The 22,597-nt window shown below is 34.8% G+C and overlaps 2 protein-coding genes across 3 annotated transcripts in view; one reads left to right on the plus strand and one right to left on the minus strand.

The window, feature by feature from the left end:
- NF1 (neurofibromin 1) overlaps positions 1 to 22,597 on the plus strand; it is a 246,247-nt gene that overhangs the window by 191,703 nt on the left and 31,947 nt on the right. For both annotated transcript variants that reach the window (XM_069482258.1, XM_069482259.1), the window contains 12 exons: positions 8,015 to 8,447; positions 9,100 to 9,440; positions 11,779 to 11,981; positions 14,977 to 15,170; positions 16,036 to 16,176; positions 16,346 to 16,625; positions 17,106 to 17,320; positions 17,509 to 17,570; positions 17,715 to 17,829; positions 18,363 to 18,464; positions 20,363 to 20,503; positions 22,471 to 22,597. In XM_069482258.1, coding sequence (XP_069338359.1) covers positions 8,015 to 8,447; positions 9,100 to 9,440; positions 11,779 to 11,981; positions 14,977 to 15,170; positions 16,036 to 16,176; positions 16,346 to 16,625; positions 17,106 to 17,320; positions 17,509 to 17,570; positions 17,715 to 17,829; positions 18,363 to 18,464; positions 20,363 to 20,503; positions 22,471 to 22,597 — 2,354 coding nt within the window. The remainder of the gene's footprint in view (positions 1 to 8,014; positions 8,448 to 9,099; positions 9,441 to 11,778; positions 11,982 to 14,976; positions 15,171 to 16,035; positions 16,177 to 16,345; positions 16,626 to 17,105; positions 17,321 to 17,508; positions 17,571 to 17,714; positions 17,830 to 18,362; positions 18,465 to 20,362; positions 20,504 to 22,470) is intronic.
- EVI2A (ecotropic viral integration site 2A) lies at positions 2,023 to 5,194 on the minus strand. The gene is given in 2 exon segments (XM_069482131.1): positions 2,023 to 2,745; positions 5,137 to 5,194. A coding segment is annotated over 1 exon segment (708 nt). The 5' UTR covers positions 2,731 to 2,745; positions 5,137 to 5,194.

Genomic DNA, 22,597 nt, shown 5'->3' on the forward strand with positions numbered 1-22,597 from the left:
TGCTAATGTGGGCCATATTACCCCTAAAAAAATAATCTGGTGTCACTATGATTGGCAGGAGTATTCTCATGCTTTTCTTTTACTTCATTGACATTTAGCTTTATCTGGAATAATATGGTTTTGATTTATTGTTTAGGGAATGGACCTTTTTTTACAAATTGGTAATAAATTGAGGCTTTATTTTTTCCCCCTCTCATTTTTTTTTTTTTTTTTTTTTTTTTTTTTTGAGACAGAGTCTCACTCTGTTGCCCAGGCTAGAGTGCCATGGCATCAGCCTAGCTCATAGCAACCTCATACTCCCGGGCTCAAGCAATCCTCCTGCCTCAGCCTCCCAAGTAGCTGGGACTACAGGCATGTGCCACCATGCCTGGCTCATTTTTTCTATATATATTTTTAGATGGCCATATAATTTCTTTCTATTTTTAGTAGAGATGGGGTCTCGCTCTTGCTCAGGTTGGTCTTGAACTCCTGAGCTCAAACAATCCACCCGCCTCTACCTCCCAGAGTGTTAGGATTACAGGCGTGAGCCACTGCGCCCAGCCATTCCCCTCACATTTTAAGATGTAACCTAGATATTTGGAGCCATGGAACTTGTAAGAAGTAAATTTGATGACCAAGAGTGGTATCGCCTAGGGAGTCATGTAAAATTACCAATGCCTGGAGCTCACCCCATTCCTATTGAATTAGAAGGAGGACGTGAGAATTAGGCATTGGTGTTTTTTTAAAACTCTTCAGGTGATTCTGATATCCAGCCAGGGTGAGAATCACTAGCCTAGAAGGGAGAGTAAGATTATAGTCATATTTGGAAAAAAGGTGTATAAAATCTTTTCTTAAATGACTAGTATATTCCCAAAATAAATGCTCAATAAAGGGCAAGATTTTTTTTTTTAAATGTGGCCTAGTCTTTAATTAGTATGCCCTGTGTCAGTTTCAGTAGATATTTGGAAAGTCTCTCAAACCAAATTTTATAATATTTAATTGAAGATAGAGATCTTGACTTAAATGTAAGTCATTATTTTACTTGAAGCCAATTTCTTAAAGGTTAAACAATTATCTGAAGTATCCTGTTTTCCCAACTTGAACAAACACACACACACTTTTCATTTGCTCATGTTACATTGGATAGTAAAAAATAAAATTGATCATTTATTAGGCTACTTGGCATCCTTAAAGTCCAAAAATTAATCAACCTTTGAGTATTTGTTGTTAATGCTCCAATAACCAGTATTTATAGAAAAGATGAATGTTACTCTTAAACAGTAAAACATACTTCACATTTATGCTTAGCCTCTTGGTATGGCTATGAATCTCATCGAATTTAGTTGTGCTCTATTTCTTATTGGTGTTTACAATGTGTTCTCTAAGATAATAAAGTGAATGCAAATATACATAGTCATAGTTTTATTCTAATGAGTTTAAATTTATTATACAAAATTAAAAGTTTTAATTTAATATTTATGGTAGAAAACCACTTTATCATGTGTGCCATATGTAAAGATGAAAGCATCTGGGCTAAAATTAGCTGTGTTTATAGATCAACTGGTGTGGATTCTGCCACATCCAGCAAAGAAGTTGCCATTAAATTATACAGCAACTCTATGCATTAGGAATTTGACTTTCTATTAAATGTTGGAGTATATGCTTGGCTGTAAGGACACACTAAAATTCTTCAAAGTTTAATTATATTCAGACAAAGATCATCTAACTACTGTTGCTGAATAGGAAATATTTATTTAATTATCCCTTTCTCTCTATTCGTGTCCTCAACTTATCTTTAAAACTTTCCTCGAATGGTTGGTGATTTTATTATTTGCTTTTTAAATCATTCAGTGTCAAAAGTACATAGTTTAAGTAATTAAATAAGCAGGAATACTTCTCCCCTTCTTGTCTGCTTGATTTAAATTAAATTGCAGGGCCTACCATAACAAATTTTAGATCATCAGCCCAACACTTTGGTATTAAATACCAAACTGACTTCATTTTTACTCTATAATCTTTCTCATTGCTGCTTTGCATTTTTCTTCAGGAAACCATCTGTTAGTTAGTGAGTTTTTCAGTTCCTTCATCTTTTCTTTCCCTTGTAGCTGTGAGCACTCCAGTAGATTGCATCATTAGGTTGGGTCCTGTGAGCTGTTGTGCTCTTTTCCAAGTGTCTGATTCAGCAGGCCATAGACCACTGCTTGCCAGAAAATCTCCATTGCTTCTAGGCTGACGCTTGCCTACTGTTTTCGATCGTCTGAGAGATGAGACTTTGTTTGCCAGAACCACAGTTGATAGAAATAGCAGGGTACAGATAAGAAAAAGCACTGCAATTATAATTAAGCAAATTAGCATAGCCATGTTGTTGTTGTTTTCCTCACAGACATCCTTTTTGAAAATTTCACTGTGACTTTTGCTGGTGTTTTCAATGCTCTGTACTGTGGGAGAACTCTTCTTGACAACAGAAGGTATATAAAGCTCCTGTTCAGATTTAGAAGTTAAGATGTGAGATGTTGCCATTTCAGGCATGTTTGTAGAATTACCTTCGTAATCTACTGCAGGAGTTACAGGGTTGGTGTTAATCTTTTCATTTTGGTTTCTGCCCATCTTGTTTTGAGTAACTGAATCCCAGGCAGTAGTATTATTAGCCCACAGCTGGGTATAGTTTGCTTTTGTTCCAGGGGACAAAGAAAAAACTGTTGTCATCAGAAAGGCAAGATGCAGGTAACCTCCCCTGTGTTCCATGTCCATGAGTATACTGGTTATCTGTTGGGATAGCAATATAATTTGTTAATTTGTGAAATAATAATGGTTCCTAGTTTTGGTAATCATAGTTACAAGATATTTGAAATGTTACAAGCTCACACCTAACATTAGTTGCCCTGTTTGAATTCCTTCTCAGCTGAATTTTTTTCTATTACTGTTAGGCTATATACAAAGAAGAATTTTAATTTCTGTTATACTTTTAGGTGCCAGAAGTTAGCATTACAAATAACTACTAATCATTTTAAACTGAATAACATGGGTTTGTATAGTTTTCTCCCGTTTAAGCATGCTAGACTTCTGCTTTGAGTCAGATACTTCTGCTTTTACTCTTTTGATTCCTCCTTTAAAAAAAAAAAAAAGGATCATTCTTGCGGAAACTCCCCACCCTCTAACTAATCTGTCACCAATCTTTATAGTAAAGGAGGAATATGGTCTTGAGCATATTGCTTCATGTATGAAAAGCAAATGCAAATTTTTTTTGGTAGCGAGGAAGAAGGAAAGTTGGGTAGTAGCCAAACAAAGAGTGAACTTCAAATAGGAATTAAAGATGTTCCTTTTTTCTTCTTAGGTATTTATCTTGAAGCTTAGAATAAAGCTGGTACTTAGAAATATATTCCCAGTATTTATGAAAGCAATTTTATGGTGGTAGTTCTCTCTTTTTGCCTCTATTTCCCCTGACTTACTGTGACTTTCTGAAAGCAAAGGCGTGCCAGTTTTGTCAACCTAAAAATCCAGCAAAACAAAGAAAAAGCAGCAGATTTTTCTGAATAATCTCAGAAATTCAACAAAAGTTATTGGCTTTTTTCAGCATCTTTTATAACTAGCATTTTTTTCTGATTTACCATAATTCTAAAAAAAGAAATTGTATAACAAAATAGAAAGAAATAGAGCATCAGGATCTTAGAGATTTAGAATGAAGTGACAGATCGTAAGCATCTCAACATAAAATTGAAAAAGTTGAATTTCAGTTTTGGCTCTGAGCTTCCTGGAAGCCAGTACAAAAAGGGGCTAAGTTCTACTCTAAATTCTCATTATCCTATGTGATTAGTTTAAATAGAACTGGCATTAGAATTCAGCAGTTCCAGGTACTGCTAACATAGCAGGAAAGATTTATCATCATTATTAAGATGTCTTATAATAATATACCAGTTTGTCCTGAGCTACTTTTGAAAGAGTATTTTATTGTTAGCATTTATTTGAAGGAAATAAAAGCAAAACTAGATTGTTCTCTTGACATTTACTAAGTGAAATTGCCTGCTTAAGAATCATGTGTGTTTTATACAGATTCTCCTCAAACTTAAATGTTCATGAGAGTACTTTTTGGTGTTTTGTTTTTTTTTAATGCAGATTCTGATTTATCAGGTCTAGGTGGGGTGTAAGAGCCTATATTTCCAAACTCACTACCAAGCAACACAGATGCCACATGCTTTTGAGCATCAAGATTTTTTATAAGAAATGGTTATTAGTCATCAGGTAACTTTTGTATACCGTTGAAATATAGAAATTAAGAATAACGTGATATGTTATACAAACAAAAGTAGGATATAATCAAATGTTCTAAGGTTCCTTTTTGGACTTGACCGTTAGTAGACAGTTAAGGGTACAGTGTACTGGCTTTGTATAAAAGTGTTCACCTTTAATTTTTAAGTTGAATGACATAAATCTTTGGATACTTTAAGATTCTTTCACAAAAAGAAATACTTGAAATTGGGTTAGCAGTAATTTTCATTCTTTTATACCAGGCTGGACTTCCACATTCAATACTAAAATGATTTAAAGTGGGTTATTCTTGTCACATTAGTTCACTGACAATGTAGTATACATCATAGTATTCGTGCACATTTTAACAGTGCTCACCATGGGACAGAGAATAGGCCCGCTGTTGATTGTCTTCAGCCAGATGTACTGCCGTGGCCAAATAAACAAGCTGCTGACAAAATGAGACTTTCTCTTATCCTCACAAATGCCTGAGAATTGGGGACTGTTTCTACATCTCTAATTTATGCCATGAAAGCCAGGTTATGTTATCAAAAGTTTTCTTTATCTCTGGTTGTTTTCAATAAAATTTATAATGCCTAAGCATTAGTAATGAGAAATTTATTTTTTAACCTTTTTTTTTTTAATAACAAAACTTCTCAGTTCACTTGTGGAGTCCAAAACACATATCCTTCCTAATCCTAATTTAAGACTCCATGTTGATGGTAAATCTTTTCCATTTCTAACTTAAATTTTACATAATAGAATAGAAAAAAAAACAGTATACATTTTTAATCACATGATTCTACTTTGTTAGTGAGATTCTTAGACACTCTTTGAAAGTACTTCCTCAAATGCTACTCTGTACAAAGTTAGAAGTGAAAAGGCATAAGAAAAGCCATATATATGACCTACCTTACAAAATGCCTGGTCAGAATCTGATTATAATGTGATTTTAATAACCCACTTCTTTTCTTCTTTTCCTATTTAAAGCAGAACAAACTTGGAGAATATGAACCTTAAAGTAAATCTGCAGTAAAAAAGGATACGTGCAGCTAGTTTTCCACTTTTAAAACCAAACCACAGATGACACATTTCCTTTCTGCTGCAGCTAAAGCACATGTCACAGGGAAAAGGAAAAAAAAACCTCTAACTTGTCTAGTTAGCCACTGGCATGACAGGAGGCTTTGTAGAACAAATCCCCGCCTCCAGAGCAGGGAGGGTTCTTCGCTTAATTCCCTTTGACCTTATATTCATTCTGTGTGCCTGCTGCAAGCTTTGGAATGATGTATTATTATTATTCAAAAGAGGTTTTAAAATGGCATCTAGCCTGAAGCATAAAAATCTCTAAAAATTTTATTTGTATGCTACGGACTGATTTGAAAATGTGAGTTTGGAGTCCTCAGGGTCAGATAATAGAAACAGTGATAACATAACTGACATTTTAAATTGTGGAACCACAACAATGATTTGAGAAAATATTAGTAAACTTAGATTATATGGGATAGAAAATGCTTTTGTGTGGTCTACTGTGTACACATACATACTATCCTCAAATGTCCTGTCATCACCTCAAATTCAACATGTCTAAAACAGACTTTTTTTTTTCTGTTCAAGTGGCTACCCCTCACGATCTCCCTGTTCCTGGTTTCTGTTCATAATGCAACATTCTTTGTAATCTCAGAGGCTTGTTATACAGCAGAGCCTTTTAATTCTTTCAGTCCTGATCTGACTTTGGATCATGTTGGTCCTTCCTTCCTATTTTTGGCATGTTTTCTTTTTTCCTATTTTTACTGTCACAGTAGTATTTTTAGATCCTTATTAGGTCGTACTTAGACTACCACAGTAACCTTTTACTAGGCCTGATTCCTTCGTATATCGTGTATATATCATTTTCTTTGATCATATCACCCGTTTCTTTAAAGGAAAAAAAAGTTGAATAATTCCCTAATAGCTATAGCTGTGATTCAGAAATGTTTGTGCACATAAAGATCAGATGAGAAGGTTGTTTAAAAACAGTAAACATTTCCAGGCCCCACTACATAGATTCATATTTAGTAGGTCTGGGCTGGGACCAGGAAACTGTTTTAATCAAGCACCACAAATTGATTCTAATGCCAGCAGTCCACAGAGCACATTCTGAGAAATACTGTGCCCTTAGGAGAAAACCCACACCCTTGGTCGAGCAGTTATGGTTCCTTCTTAATTTGGCTACTATGTATTTTCCCAGCTTTTCTCTCTCAGAATTTATTCTAGTTAAACTAGCTGTTTCCTCAACACACCTAGTTACCACTTTACCTCTTTTCCATGAGGCCTGCCCAGTCTCTCCTCTTGTTGAGTTCTAAATTCCTCCTACCTCATTCAGCTGCTGTATTTTCTATGTAGCTTTCACTGACTGCCCAGTTGGTGTTGATCTCTCTCTCTTTTGAACTTAATAGCAGTATTTTTCTCTGCAGTTCCTTTAATAAGTGATTATATACTACCTCATATCTTTAATGTTAAATATTTCTCTTTTGTTTTAAAATCATTTAACTTGTCATATTTTTCTTATTTTAAAGATTTTTATATAATATAAATTTATATAATTGTATATACTGATGAGGTACATGTGATATTTTGATACATACATACAATATGTAATGATCAAATCAGTATAATTAGGGTATCCATCACCCCAAATATTTCTTTTGTGTGTGTGCTGGGAACATTTCATATCTTCTCTTCTAGCTATTTTGAAATAGACAATAAATTATTTTTAACTATAATCACCCTACTGTGAACACTAGAACTTGTTCCTTCTATCTAACTGTATTTTTGTACCCATTAACCTGCCTCTGAGGTGAAGATATTTAGCTTCCCCTACTTAGTAGTACTATCACCAGAGTCATCATATACAGAAAACATTGGACCTAAGATAATGTAGGTTGTTTTGACTTGAAATTCTAGTACCATTTCTTCGGGGCTTTCTCATGGTCCTCACCATGGCTACTCACATTCTTTAGTGTTCTTTTGGTTTTAAGGAACATGTGACCTAATATGGCTTAATCAAAAATGATATTTATTGGCTTATACAACTGAATAATCCAGGGATAAATTTGACCCCAGCAGAGGCTTTACTTTAGAACTTAAATTATATGGCCAGGGCCCCAGTTTCTCTTTTCATTTCTCAGCTCCTCTTCAGTTTTTAGGCAGGTTTTTCTTTCATATCCCAAGATGTGAGCTAGCAACTCCCAGAGCTATGTATTCCCTATTTTATAAAGCCTGAAAAGTCCAAGTCTCACATCCCAACGGTTTTAGCGGAAGTCTCTGAATTGAGCCTTTGTCCCAAGTTGTCTTAATTTGAGTCCTGTGTTCCTTGTTGAATCAGTCTCTGGTCAAGGTGGGATAAATGTTTGGGCTAAAGCCTTTCCAGTTCACTCCAGAGCTCCAGGTGGGTCATTCTCACCGAAACTGTTCACCTGGGAAGTTTGGTGGGCCAGGAAGCAACCAACAGATACCCACTATCTTCTTCCTTTCTTGACTGAGGGGCAAACTACTGATTGTTGCTATTGCTCAAATTTTTTGAATTGGAGATTTGTCTCTTCTCTTTACTTCAGCCTTATTTCTCAGTGTCTGAAAAACAACTGATTTAAAAAATGAATCCAGACCTTGAATAATTGTTTTGTATTATTGTTATATTATTCTCTCTAGAAAGCTAATCAGAAAACAAAGAGGTAAAACAGATTAGTGGCATCTGTATATTTATTCAGAACTCTGTTAACAGTCTGTTATTCTTTTTTGTCATCTTCCGTAGGTTCAAAACCGGGCAAATCAATGGTGATTTGCTGATATATCATGTCTTGCTGACCTTAAAGCCATATTATGCAAAGCCATATGAAATTGTAGTGGACCTTACCCATACTGGGCCTAGCAATCGCTTTAAAACAGACTTTCTCTCCAAGTGGTTTGTTGTTTTTCCTGGCTTTGCTTATGACAATGTCTCTGCAGTGTATATCTATAACTGTAACTCCTGGGTCAGGGAGTACACCAAATATCATGAGCGGCTGCTGACTGGCCTCAAAGGTAGCAAAAGGCTCGTTTTCATAGACTGTCCTGGGAAACTGGCTGAGCACATAGAGCATGAACAACAGAAACTACCAGCTGCCACCTTGGCTTTAGAAGAGGACCTGAAGGTATTCCACAATGCTCTCAAGCTAGCTCACAAAGACACCAAAGTTTCTATTAAAGTAAGTTTCAATGTGTGTTTTGTAAATGACTCATTGCCGTTCTTGACTAACTAGACTATATCCTGGTCTCCCTAGGTGTCCCCATAGTTGTGTATCAAATGTCAAAGCACTGGCTTCTAGGGGTATGATTCTCACTTTGAGTGTCAAACGTCAAGTAAATCTAGATATAGGAAGACCAAGACTTCTATCTTCATGGAGGTCCTGTAAAAGATATGAGAGGTGTACATTTAATTATAGGTTAGGTTGGAGGCAGAAGAGTGTTGTAGAGAGGCCAGTTTGCTATGTGTCAGTCAAATGGTAGGAATGTGTGGAGAGTGGAAATTACCTAGTGAGAGTTCTTCTGATTATTACATGCTTTTTGCAGAGTAAGGAACATCATCCTTCAGGATAAAAATCACTACTTTTCTATAGGATTCTTGACCTGTTTTAAAAACAAAATTAATTTTTTTCTGATGTTTTTAGTTTCTTTTGAGAGCATTTATCACAGTAATTATTGAACCCCTTTGAATATGTAACAGTGGTAACTCTTCCATAAATGCAAAACATTTATGGAACGTTGGTTGGTTGGTTGGTTGGTTGGTTTTTAGAGCCTCTTAGAATTCTACATAATGGAATTTAATTTGCACTCTACCCTCTCACCACCACTTTCCAGGTTGGTTCTACTGCTGTTCAAGTAACCTCAGCAGAGCGAACAAAAGTCCTAGGGCAATCAGTCTTTCTAAATGATATTTATTATGCCTCGGAAATTGAAGAGATCTGCCTGGTGGATGAGAACCAGTTCACTTTAACCATCGCAAACCAGGGCACGCCACTCACCTTCATGCACCAGGAGTGTGAAGCCATCGTCCAGTCTATCATTCATATCCGGACCCGCTGGGAGTTGTCGCAGCCTGACTCCATCCCCCAGCACACCAAGATTCGGCCAAAAGACGTCCCTGGGACACTGCTTAATATTGCATTACTTAATTTAGGCAGTTCAGATCCTAGTTTACGGTAAGTTTTTTTAAAAATGCATTTCAACTTTATTTAGAGTTTGTTGCTTTTAAAATTAGACTACTTGGTAAGCTTTTAAAGCAGCCTCTACCTTAATACTGTAAGTTGGAAGGTATGCTGCGTTGGTTAACCAGTGTGACCTCATCAAGTTATGGGGTATTCACATAAACTATGGAATTCTGAATAGTGTGATTCACACTAAACCAATAAATGTTCTTTCTCCAGGAAACTTTCATCTAAAACAGATACCATGGCAGATTTTTTTTTTCCCAAAGAAAATATCCTTTTTTAGAAAATCTACTCCTAAATTGTTTCCCCTCCTGAGTCTTCTAATTAAGTTTTTCCATGTTTAAAAGTGTATCACTGTTAAGTTTCCTAACAGTTCAATTCAGATTATCATTGTTTGACAAGGAAGGCCTGATGTTCAATAACTCAGTAACATTGTTTTAAAAAACAGTATTTTTTAAAGAGATCTTAGGATAAATATGTCATCTGAGCAGAGTATGATTGATTCTTTTAAGGCTTAGTAATTTGAATGTTGCATGTGGAAAGAGCATGCATGGTCTGTGGAGTCAGTAGATTTGGTTTAAACCTTGATCTCCTATTTTCTAACTACGTATGATTTTGGGCAAGGTACTGAAGTTCTCCGAGCTCTAGTTTTCTCATTTGTAAAATAAAGGTTACAATGCCTTCCTTATATACCCACAAAGGTTTAATACATAGTATGTGTGGTAGTATAGTATAGCAACCTAGCTAATAGTTTGTGCGTAGTAAATAGTAGTATTTTTTACCCTGCATTTTCCCTCCCTGCCAACATCTGTTTGTATCCCTTCTCCCTTCTCTCCCCTCTCCTTTTCATGTCAGGATAATTCTTTGTCTCAAGTACTATAGGACTGTCAAGATTTTTATAGCTGTGAGTTGATAGCTTCAGAAAATTTTCCCTGGGTATAACATAGCCCAGGTTTTATAGTGGGACTTTTAGGATTCCAGATTCTCCTTTATTTAAGCAAGAAAAAAAACAAATCAAGATTTCTTTACATGGGTGAGCATTATGGCATCCATGAACTCCCAGAAATCGTACACAAAATTTTATGTATGCTTAGCTTTCATTATCTCAGAGGGGTCTGTGACACCTGCCCTCAGGTTGAAGAAGCCCAATTCTTTATAGCTTTTGAAAAATACAGAGTAAAAGTCAATGTCAGAATAATATAACTTAGAATTCCTAGGAGTTAGTAAAGGATACATAAACTTAGAAGTAATAATATTAACATTCTCGTTTTAGGAAAATGGAACTTTAAGCCTGCCTTTAATTTCTAATTCAAAGTTCTTTCTTCACAGAAAAATGCTAACAACCTTCTAATAATTATTAGCCTGGGTAAACCCCTATTCATCTATAGTGACATAAAGCAAGTGACGGCTTCTGCTTTTTGCTAAAGCATGTCATTTCAGAAAAAAAGCCTTTAGGCAGACTTAAATTTCAGTGGCTTTTTTTTCCTCTGTATGATTGTTGCATAAATATATTAGCATGATGAAAGTTCTGAGGTAAGGAAAACCTGAAATTTACTGAGCAGTTGAGCTCTTTCTTTTGCTGGATGGGAGAGAAAAAAATAAAATTTTAAAATTGAGTCTGAGTTTTTTAGGCTGTCTCTTAAATTGATTAAATATATTTTCAGACATTTGTAAATGAACTTTGGTCTTCAGGTAACCTGGATATTACAGTTTTTTGTTTTCACAGGTTGTATATGATATAATGAAGTCATAGAAGGAAAAATGGGGAGACTTAATTATAAGTTAATTTTGTTTTTAATCTCTAAGCTTGTAGTATAACTTGTAGGACACCCAGGAGGAAATTCAGTAGATGCTGATTAAAGAGTTTAACATTCTAAGTTGATGAGAGGCCATCTCATTTCTCTTCTTATGATCCCCATTATAACTGGATCTAGCAGAGAAGGAAACCACAATTTGAGTTTTGGCCTTACTAAAAGTATGATGTGCCTTGTTCTGACTTTCTTTCTGTTGATCCACCTTAGGACCATAAACTTCTCATGTTTTATGTCCCAGTAAAATGTCTGTTAGGTAGACCTATACCCCTCTGTCTTAGAAGCCTTATAGTGCTCTTTGTGGTAATGTCAAGAATCTACCTTTTTAAAAAAAATCCCTAAATGATCAAGGGGTATTTTGGTTTTACCATAGAATCATAACATCTCTAATGGATCATAAAATTTAAAAATAGTTGATTATGCTTTGTAATAGAATCACAAGTTGTATATTATGAAAAGTTTTTGGAATTATAAGGAAAAGTCCATTTTAAAACAACTTCATTTGTGTTTTCTCCTAGGTCAGCTGCCTATAATCTTCTGTGTGCCTTAACTTGTACCTTTAATTTAAAAATCGAGGGCCAGTTACTAGAGACATCAGGTTTATGTATCCCTGCCAACAACACCCTCTTTATTGTCTCTATTAGTAAGACACTGGCAGCCAATGAGCCACACCTCACGTTAGAATTTTTGGAAGAGTGTATTTCTGGATTTAGCAAATCTAGTAAGTAATGATAATTTTCTTCAATACTAACAGTATTCTAAGAAAATTCAAAGAAAACCCTTTCATTTCAGAATTTGCCAGTGAAGTCATTCACTTACTATATTTTTACTTTTTTTTTTCCCTCTTCTAATTTTACATCTGTGTTACCCTGTAACTGAAGGAACTCTGAAGGAACTTCCTGGTAGGCCACATTGAGAAATCCACCGATATTCTGACAGTAAAAGCAAGGTGGAAGATTTTGGTACCTTACATGTCTCTGGACCACTTACAAAATATTTTATTTTCTTCACTGTTTCAGTTTAATCAGCTTCAGCATTTTTCTTCTTGGCAGAAAATTCCACATGAGTAAAGTAGCCATGTTGTCTCCTTGATTTTAGGGAAATAGTCATTTTCTCTTTTCTTCAGGCTGACTTTGAACTATGATTTTATTGTGCATATACAGTACATGAAGAATGCAGTGGCACATAATACAGGGTCCAGAGTCAGTCGTGACTTGGCTTTAATAAGTGTCATAAATTCAACATCTACTTATTACATCTGTCCATCTTCATACCCTGTAGTATTGTAAATGTTGATCTTTTCTCGGCTTATTTCCTGACATTTTTGTCTTTTTCCTCTCTCTCGCCATAATACATAAAACTTTTTTTCCTATGTTCAAACACCTTTTTTGATTTTTCTGTATAATTGAAAGCTTTAACAATTCATCAGAACTAGGTCACTATTTATATGTTTTTTTCCCCCCAAATATGAGATGTAGGAGTAAAACTCTTAACAAGAAAATGTACAAGACTGACAAAACAAGAAAAGTATAAACCTTTATTGGTAGGTATTAATATAAGAAAAGATTTGAGTGTGAGTGGACAGGCATATTGAATTTCTGCATGAACAATTCTTCCCAGGTTAGTACAAATTTGATGCAATTCTCTTAGAATAACTATGGAATTTGAGGGTTGAGAATGGACAAATGATTCTAAATTCTACTTAAAAGTACAAGAAAAGCTAAGAAAATATTGAAAGGAAAGAAAACAGAGACTTGATGTTATAGATGTCTGAACGCTTTATAATGGTACAATAATTAGAACATGGGTGTTCAAGAATCAGCAATCAAATCAGTTTAAGAGAACAAATTGATAAAGAAGCATCACAAATGGATGAAGAAGAGATTAAATCATGTAAGAAACAAGATTGGGAAATGAATTAAGTTAGGTCTTCATCTTCACCATACAGTACAAGATACCAAATAAGTTCTAGCTATACTTAAGAGTTGAATATAAAAACTAGAGCCATTTTTTAAAAAGAACAGAAAGAAGTGAAGATTTAATTGCTTTCTAGAGTAAGGATATATGAAGCAAAAAAGTGATAAAAGGAAGCGAAGGGAATGATGAACAGATTTGACTACATAAAACTTCAAAGCATCTCTACTCAAAAAAAAAAGTGAAAATTAAAATTTAGGAAATACACTTGGAGCAAATATGAGAAAATATTAACATCCTGAACCGTGAAGAGTTCTCATAGATTAGTAAGAAAAATGAATCAACAATAATATATAGATCATGCTAAATATTTATATTTTAAGTTCATTAATAAAATCAAAGAAATACAAATTGAAAGAATAGTGAGATAACAAATTCAGCTATCAAATTGGCAAGATTTTTTAAAAATTCAGTCCTGGTGGTCTGTGGAATTATAAGCAGAGGCAATTTTTCTAGAAAGCTGTTTAGAAGTAGATATCAAGACCCTTAAGACTATTCATACCTTTTGGCCTCATAATTCGACTTTTTAGAATTTATCCTAAGGAATCTTAAGATGTTTATCATAGCATTTTTTTTTTTAACTTGAAGTTAATCTTGTCATCAGTAAAGTGCCCAGAACTTAAGTGAACAGCTTAATGAACTTTTACATGTAAATACATCACAAAAGTACCTTCCAGATCAAAATACGTAACATTTCCAGCATCCAGAAGGATTCTGTCAGTATCATCCTTTTACCAAGAGTAAACACTATTGTGACCTCTGTTGCCATAGATTTATTTTGCCTACTTTAGAACATCATGTGGCATTATAACAGCAAAAAAAATAGAAACAGCCAAAAGTCAAACAATAAAGAACTGATTAAATTGTTGAATCTTCATATGATCCAGTAATGTGAAGACATTAAAAATATTTTTGGTGCAGAGTTTCAGTTTGGAAGATGAGGAAGTTCTGGAGGTGGATGCTGGTCATGGTTGCACAACAATGTGAATGTACTTAATGTCACTGAACTATACATTTAAAAATGGTTATAGTGGTGAATTTATGTTCTGTATATTTTACCGCACAATTTTAAAAATTGTCTTTGAGACTGTAGGTGAAGTATATACAGGAATTTTTATAATCTTTTTGTGTCTTATAAGTTTGAAGTGTTTTCAAATAAAAAGTTAAAATGTTTTTGGAGAATTTTTAATGATTCATAAATAATCTCAGTATAATGTTTAGTGAAAAAATATTCAGAGCATAGTCCATGACAGCATAATCCTAATTTTTGTAGGGGAATGAGGGTGAGTTGTATGTGTGTACGTACACACATAAATGTACATTATCTCTACATAGATTTGAAAGTGTAATGGGAGATGACATACACCAATCTATTAATATCAGTTTCATTTTTTGTGGTGATGCTTTCCTTTTACCAAACTTTCTATAATTACCACATATTCCCTTTATAATGAGAATAAAACTTAATTTTTTAACTAGAAAATAAATGACTAAAAGGGAGAAAAATAAGGCAGAACTTTTCAAATATTGGCTTACTGGCTTTTAAAATTACTTTCTTCAAGGCTTGTTCTCTTTCTTCACATCTGTCTTCAAAAATATATTTGCCAAGTCTCTTTTCTCCAGGCCCGCCTCTAGGTAATGGTCTTTATCTTTTAGCTTTTTCCCCCCAATTCTTTATATTAAAATAATTGTTGATGTAATATTCATTGACCATCTATGCTAATAGTGTATTTTTTCCACAGGTATTGAATTGAAACATCTTTGTTTGGAATATATGACTCCATGGCTGTCAAATCTAGTCCGTTTTTGTAAGCATAATGATGATGCCAAACGACAAAGAGTTACTGCTATTCTTGATAAGCTGATAACAATGACCATAAATGAAAAACAGATGTACCCTTCTATTCAAGCAAAAATATGGGGAAGCCTTGGGCAGGTATTGAGTTTGCTCAAATATTTATCTAGTATCTCTTTTTTGCAGATATTTGGTGCTCACTTTGTGCAAAGCACTGTGATAGACACAAGGGATGCAGCTGTAGAAAACATGCTTCTTCAGAAAGCATGCAGACACCCACCCAGCTCTTCCTCTGGTTCAAAATTGTAAATGCCTAATGCATGCCTCAGAGCCAGGGTTATTTTAGCAGTCTCTTCCATGGCATAACTATGTGGAATTTCACTGTAGAAATCTGATGTCATTTCTAGTAAATAGTGCTTTAATCTATCTCCCTACACACCATGGGTGTCAGTAAATGTTTCTTAATGATATTATTTGGGACACCTGCCTTCAGTTATAGCTCTAGTATAAGAATGCCAATATTAAAATATAGGATATAGGCCAGGCATGGTGGCGCACACCTGTAGGCCCACCTACTCAGGAGTCTGAGGCAGGAGGATCACTTGAGCCCAGAAGTTTGAGGTTGCGATAAGCTATGATGATGCCACTGCACTCTGGCCTGGGTGATAGAGTGAGACCCTGTCTCAAAAAAACAAACCAAAAAACTATTTTATATTGATCATTCATTACCGTCTTAGAAGAGCACAGAGATACTTTGCAAATGAATGAAGATAGTATATATAGAGATTTTAAATACCAGTCTCTTAATCTCTCAAGGAATCAAGTGAATATCCTCATCCTTTCCTGAATATTCTCTGTTAAATTAAGTAAAATCTAGTATTTTTGAGGTCTCTGGTAAAATAGAATTTTCATGTTGATTGGGTATTTTTTATATTTCATGAGTATTTTTAAATTAAAAATTAAGTTGATAGAGTGGTTTAAAATGTGTTATTTTTCCCTCTTCTAGATTACAGATCTGCTTGATGTTGTACTGGACAGTTTCATCAAAACTAGTGCAACGGGTGGCTTGGGATCAATAAAAGCTGAGGTGATGGCAGATACTGCTGTAGCTTTGGCTTCTGGAAATGTGAAATTGGTTTCAAGCAAGGTAATCGCTTTAACTTTGCCTTCTGGACTGTGACATAATATAGTTTATAGTCTGTTTTTATTATCAGGAGGTTTTTGTTTTGTAATTAGTCATTTTAAAATTAAACAAATTTGTTGTGATAAAACTTTGTTTAAGCTCCATATTTTTTTTTAATTCTGCTTCCTTATAGGTTATTGGAAGGATGTGCAAAATAATTGACAAGACATGCTTATCTCCAACTCCTACTTTAGAACAACATCTTATGTGGGATGATATTGCTATTTTAGCGCGCTACATGCTGATGCTGTCCTTCAACAATTCCCTTGATGTGGCAGCTCATCTCCCCTACCTGTTCCACGTTGTTACTTTCTTAGTAGCCACAGGTCCACTCTCCCTTAGAGCTTCCACACATGGATTGGTCATTAATATCATTCACTCTCTGTGTACTTGTTCACAGCTTCATTTCAGTGGTAAGTTCCAGGAAAGGAATTTATGTTTTTACCAGTTCCTTTCTCCATTTTACTTCACCTGATTGGTATAGATTATCTTCTTATTTATGATGGTGCCTTAACACCAAGGTACTAATTTAAGCCTGCAGTAATGGCATGAAATATTATCATACAGAAAAACAATAAATTCCTTCCATTCCATATCAAGCTATAGTAAAGATTTTCTGTGTATATTTGTCATGTAGACTCTTGCACTTATCACATAAGCTATTATGAATACTCAGTGCCAGTTGACAGTGTTCCATCATTAGCACTAATTTATTGATAAATAGAGCTAAAGCAGCAAGCATTAATGTATGTGGAGGTTTGATTTAGGGAGCATGGTTATGTTATTTTTTTATATGATATTCACATTTTCTAAATTTAAAATGAAATGTACTTGATGAGAATTAAAAAATTAATATCTTCAAAGTCTTTACTTGTTCCATTTTTCTTTTACAGAAGAGACCAAGCAAGTTTTGAGACTCAGTCTAACAGAGTTCTCATTACCCAAATTTTATTTGCTGTTCGGCATTAGCAAAGTCAAGTCAGCTGCTGTTATTGCCTTCCGTTCCAGTTACCGGGACAGGTCATTCTCTCCTGGTTCCTATGAGAGGGAGACTTTTGCTTTGACATCATTGGAAACAGTCACAGAAGCTTTGTTGGAGATCATGGAGGTATGTAAGGCAAAATTACAAGAAACTCAGTTAAAATCATTTTTAACTTATCAATATATATATATAATTCTTCTATACTGTTTAGAAGAAATACTGGTTTATTGTGCTGGTTTACACTTAATGCTTAAGTAAAAGCACTTCCATGGAATTATGTACCTATAAAATATGCAAAATATCCCTTTTTTTAGGCATGTATGAGAGATATTCCAACGTGCAAGTGGCTGGACCAGTGGACAGAATTAGCTCAAAGGTATGTCCTAAATTAAATATAAGTTGTAAAAGTATATATATTGTTGAAAAGACAGATATTACTACATAATCAATACTTTAATTTTTTATTTAGTATATATAAACATAAATGTTTTTATAAGTTCTGTGGATCTTTTAATTGCAGATTTGCCTTCCAATATAATCCATCTCTGCAACCAAGAGCTCTTGTTGTCTTTGGCTGTATTAGCAAACGAGTGTCTCATGGGCAGATAAAGCAGATTATCCGTATTCTTAGCAAGGTACCTGTCCCTCCTGCCAAATATTTGTAGCTCCCACATTGGAAGCATATTTTCCATTTTTCTAAAGGACATTTAAATTTGTATTTAATAAGATATCTTATATGTTGCTTATTAAACCTTTAAAAATGGATTTTGGTTTTCTTTATTGTAATTCTTTGAAGTGAAGAAACTTTCTCTAAAGACGTCTTTAAAAGAAAATAAGTATTTTGTCTCTTTTGATAAGCAAGTACCCTTAAATATTTTATCAGTTTTCAAAGTGTTTCATTATATAGATAAGACTATAGCCTTATATAAAATTATATAATTTGTAATCACTATAATAATAGCTTATTATATTAGAAAATAATATGAAAATATCAAAAAATAAGAAACCAAATATATATTGAGCTAAATACCAAGATCACCATAACATTAGAAATTATTCTGGCACTTAATAAATAAGTAAATGTTCCTGAACTGATTCTGAGATTCAGTTTAGAGGCTAATGTTTTATTTCAATGAAAGTAAAATAAAGAATTCTGTTTTCCTAAAAGGCACTTGAAAGTTGCTTAAAAGGACCTGATACTTACAACAGTCAAGTTCTGATAGAAGCTACAGTAATAGCACTAACCAAATTACAGCCACTTCTTAATAAGGTAATTACTGTGTACAAAATGAGTGCATTCATTTTGGGTATCAGTGGTAAATGTTATTTTATTTTCTTTCAAAGAGTTCTGAAAGTAAGATGGATTGAGAATAAGTTATAAAGAAAAAGCTTATAGTTAAAGTAGAACTTCCTGTTTTAAAGTTTAGTTGTTTGAAATAGTTACATTATAGAAAGAATGTAAATAGTATGTTCTCAAGTGCTTGTAATATTTTTTGTCTCATCAGTGCTAAAGAAGAGAGAGGTTTATAGTCTTAATTCTTTTAGCTAATAAATAGTAATTGAGCATCTGTCAGGTACTATCTTAGGTGCTAGAGATACAGTACTGAACAAAGCCTATAAAATTCCCTGCTCTCATGAGCTCATATTCTGGAGGGGGTATGGATGTTGGGGAGTGGACGAATAATAAAGTAAATTAAATACATAGTATTTTAGTTAGTGTTTATTACTGTGGAGCAATGTAAAGCTGGAAGAAGTAGACCTGATCATCTTAAGAATTTTGGTGCTAAATGAGGATGATATTTTTAAAAAGTAGAATGATCTGGCCACTGTTGTAAGATGGTCTGAGCTCATCTCAGCTTTGTGCTCTTAAGCAAATCATTTAGTATGTCTGGAGATTATGTTTTCATATTAACAAAAGGAGTAAACTAGACTAGATAATAGCATGGTATTACCTTTCAATTCTAAAGTTGTATAATTCTGTGATTTGAGTACAAAGAGTACAAAGATATGCCAGACTTGGAAGAGATTACAGAGAAATATCAATAAATACCTATTATGTTCCTGGTTTGGGTTATATGTTCTACAAACATCCTGATTTTATATCATACAAAATAGTTCTCTCATCCCCATCTTATAAGTAAAAAAGGGCTCAGAAGGAATAAGTATCTTGTCCAAAGTCGCATATCTAATAAAAGAGAGAACCATGATTCTCATCCAGTGCTGCCTGACTCTATTTTTCTTTTCTTTTCTTTTCCTTTTTTTTCTTTTGTCCACTCACCCACTCTCTCCCAGACTCTAAAGTCTATGTATTTTCCCATATACCACAGTGCTAAATAAGGATTACCAATAATAAATACTTTTAATTTGGAGCAGCAAGTGATTACTGTACTAGTTAAGAGTGACAAGAAGTTGAAAAGGTAGGGTTTAAACTAACATTAAAGAGAGAGGTAGGATCTAACATAGGCAGAGAGAAGGGGAGAAAGTTGAAAGCCTTAAACAGCAATGGTATAGCAGTAGGACTGTATAGGAATGCTGGGACAGTGGAGCAAAGATGGGTAGACGATTGTAGTTGTAATGGAGAAACTTTTCAAAAGAGTAGCAAGAGGGAAAGTTATGAAGATTGTATTAGACCTAATTAACATTGAGCATTGTTCAGAAAGGAGTTTGGAAATGTACTGTTTTTAAGCAGACAAGTAATATGACCAGAGCAGGGCTTAGATCATTCTGGTGGTGGGGTGCATAGTGAATTGGAGTAGGGAGAAACTGGAGAAAAAAAGAATCCACATTTAAAATAAAGAAGGTTGGCATGGGATAACGTCATTAGCAACAGGAAAACCAACAGACATGTAAGAAACTACTCTAGATGAATCCACCAACCTTGGTAACTAGATTTAGGAATCAAAGAGCAGGAAAAGTCAAAGGAGATGCTAGGGTTGTCAGCCCAGCTAACAGTGTCTTTAGTTGTACACATGGAAAAGATGAAGAGCTTACCCATATGTTTATCTTGCCCCTATGGGAAGATATTTATATTTATAATTTATAATTTATCATGCCATGTGAGAAAGCATGGATAATTTGGGGGGATAGCACACTTCATTTTGTACTGCAGTGTATTTTGAATGAGATTGTGATTCATCTTATTAACCTTGAACCTGTCTCCTTTGCCAGGACTCCCCTCTGCACAAAGCCCTCTTTTGGGTAGCTGTGGCCGTACTGCAGCTCGATGAGGTCAACTTATATTCAGCAGGTACTGCACTTCTTGAACAAAACCTACACACCTTAGATAGTCTCCGGATATTCAATGACAAGGTAAGCAAGCTTTCCCTTGGAATTCCTAGATCTCACATTTAATAATCCTCTCTCTTTTATTGTTGCTGTTCTTTTAACATTAGAAATCCATACATGAATTTCTATAATGCAAGTTATTGTGAATATAGTTCCTTACCAGCTCATAAAGACCTATTTAAACTTTAATGCATATCTTCTGTATAAAAGTAGCCAAAAAAAACAGTATAGCCCAATACTTGTAAACAGGATAGGGATAAATAATACTGAGTAGTAATAATAACTACCATGTCGGGCCCTATGCTAAGTACTATACTTTCATTATTTTTAATTTTAATAACCCTAAAGTAGAAGTTAGCATTCTCCACCCTCTATTTCCCAAATGAAGTGATCTAAAAGTAAACTTACTTTTACTGAATAATGCTACTTAATGAAAAATAGATATAATTAGTAGATAAGGAAGAGAGTCTAAAGGAAGTTTTTTGGGTACTTGATTTTACAAGTTTTTTTCTTTTACCTAATCTCGATTGATTGAATGAGATAGAGTCTCGCTTTGTCACCCGGTCATCATAGCTCACTGCAACCTCCAACTCAAACTCCTGGGCTCACACAATCCTCCGGCCTCAGCCTCCCAAGTAGCTGGGACTACAGGAGTGCACTACCATCCCTGGCTTATTTTTCTGTTTTTTGTAGAGATCAGGTCTTGCTCTTGCTCAGGCTGCTCTCGGAACTACTTGACCTCAAGTGATCCTCCCACCTCAGCCTCTCAGAGTGCCAGGATTACAGGCATGAGCCACGACAGCCGGCCCTTATCTCACTTGGAAGTATACCATTAGCGCCCTTCTTAACATTTGTCAACCTTGATTGGGTTTGGATTTGGGTTCATAGAGAATAGAGGAGGGAATAAAATAGTATGAAATTATGTTCCTTTTGTCATTGGATAAAAAAGGGAAAAGTCTAGGCAAAAAGAGAGCAATTTGTTTTTAAAGACAGAATGTGTATATAACAAGAAATTTGCCTGAAATGAAATTAACTGAGCTATGAGTAGAAAGAAAGAAAGAACAAGATCATGGTTTTAAGCATGAAGATAACTTGGACTAAACATTATTTCTTCAGCCTACCAGATGTAGTGTGGGTCTGGGAAGCGTGGAAGCAAAATTTTACCAGTAGATAGTATTGTAAAGTTTATCAGACCTCCATTTTACAAAATAGTAACTAAGAAGTTAAGTAATTTGTCCCTGTTTATACATCTGGTTTGGGACTGGGACCCCTCTTTCCTAATTCCCATTGTTCTTTTCTGGGTTGTCTTGGGACAATGATGGTCAGAACGATATCTAGCTATTGGGCTATTTATTTGTATATTAAGAAATGAAGTGCTTTATCTTAGGAGTATCTGCCTTGGCATTTTCAATGTCAGAACAGCCCAGTACGGTGGCTCACAGCTGTAATCCTAACACTCTGGGAGGCCAAGGCAGGAGCATTGCTGGAGCTCAGGAGTTTGAGACCAGCCTGAGCAAGAGCAAGACCCTGTCTCTACTAAAAATAGAAAAAAAATTAGCCAGGTGTGGTGGTACACGCCTGTGGTCTCAGCTACTCAGGAGGCTGAGGCAGGAGGATCGTGTGAGCCCAGGAGTTCGAGGTTGCAATGAGCTATGATCACGCCACTGCCCTCTAGCCGAGGTGACAGGGACCCTGTTTCAAAAAAAAAAAAAAGTCACCAGGATGTAAATTGACAGTCATTTATTCTGTATTATAAATCAAAATAGTTTTACCTTCCACCTTATTATTTATATACTTGACTGTCTTCTACCAATTAATTTGTAGTACCTAAAATGTTCTATGGGTTTCTGTAGTCATCTGAAAATAATTTCTCTCAGCTTGAAAGAATTAATCTTGTCATAGCTGTTGAGCACAAAAACCAGTAAGTGATCCTTTGAAGAAAGCTCCAGTACGAACCTCATCAACCATCTCATAATTGTCTTTATTAATAGAGTCCAGAGGAAGTATTTATGGCAATCCGGAATCCTCTGGAATGGCATTGCAAGCAAATGGATCATTTTGTTGGACTCAATTTCAACTCTAACTTTAACTTCGCACTGGTTGGACATCTCTTAAAAG

The sequence above is a fragment of the Eulemur rufifrons genome, chromosome 9, assembly GCF_041146395.1.
Source record: "Eulemur rufifrons isolate Redbay chromosome 9, OSU_ERuf_1, whole genome shotgun sequence".
In the NCBI taxonomy this organism is placed as follows: Eukaryota; Metazoa; Chordata; class Mammalia; order Primates; family Lemuridae; genus Eulemur; species Eulemur rufifrons.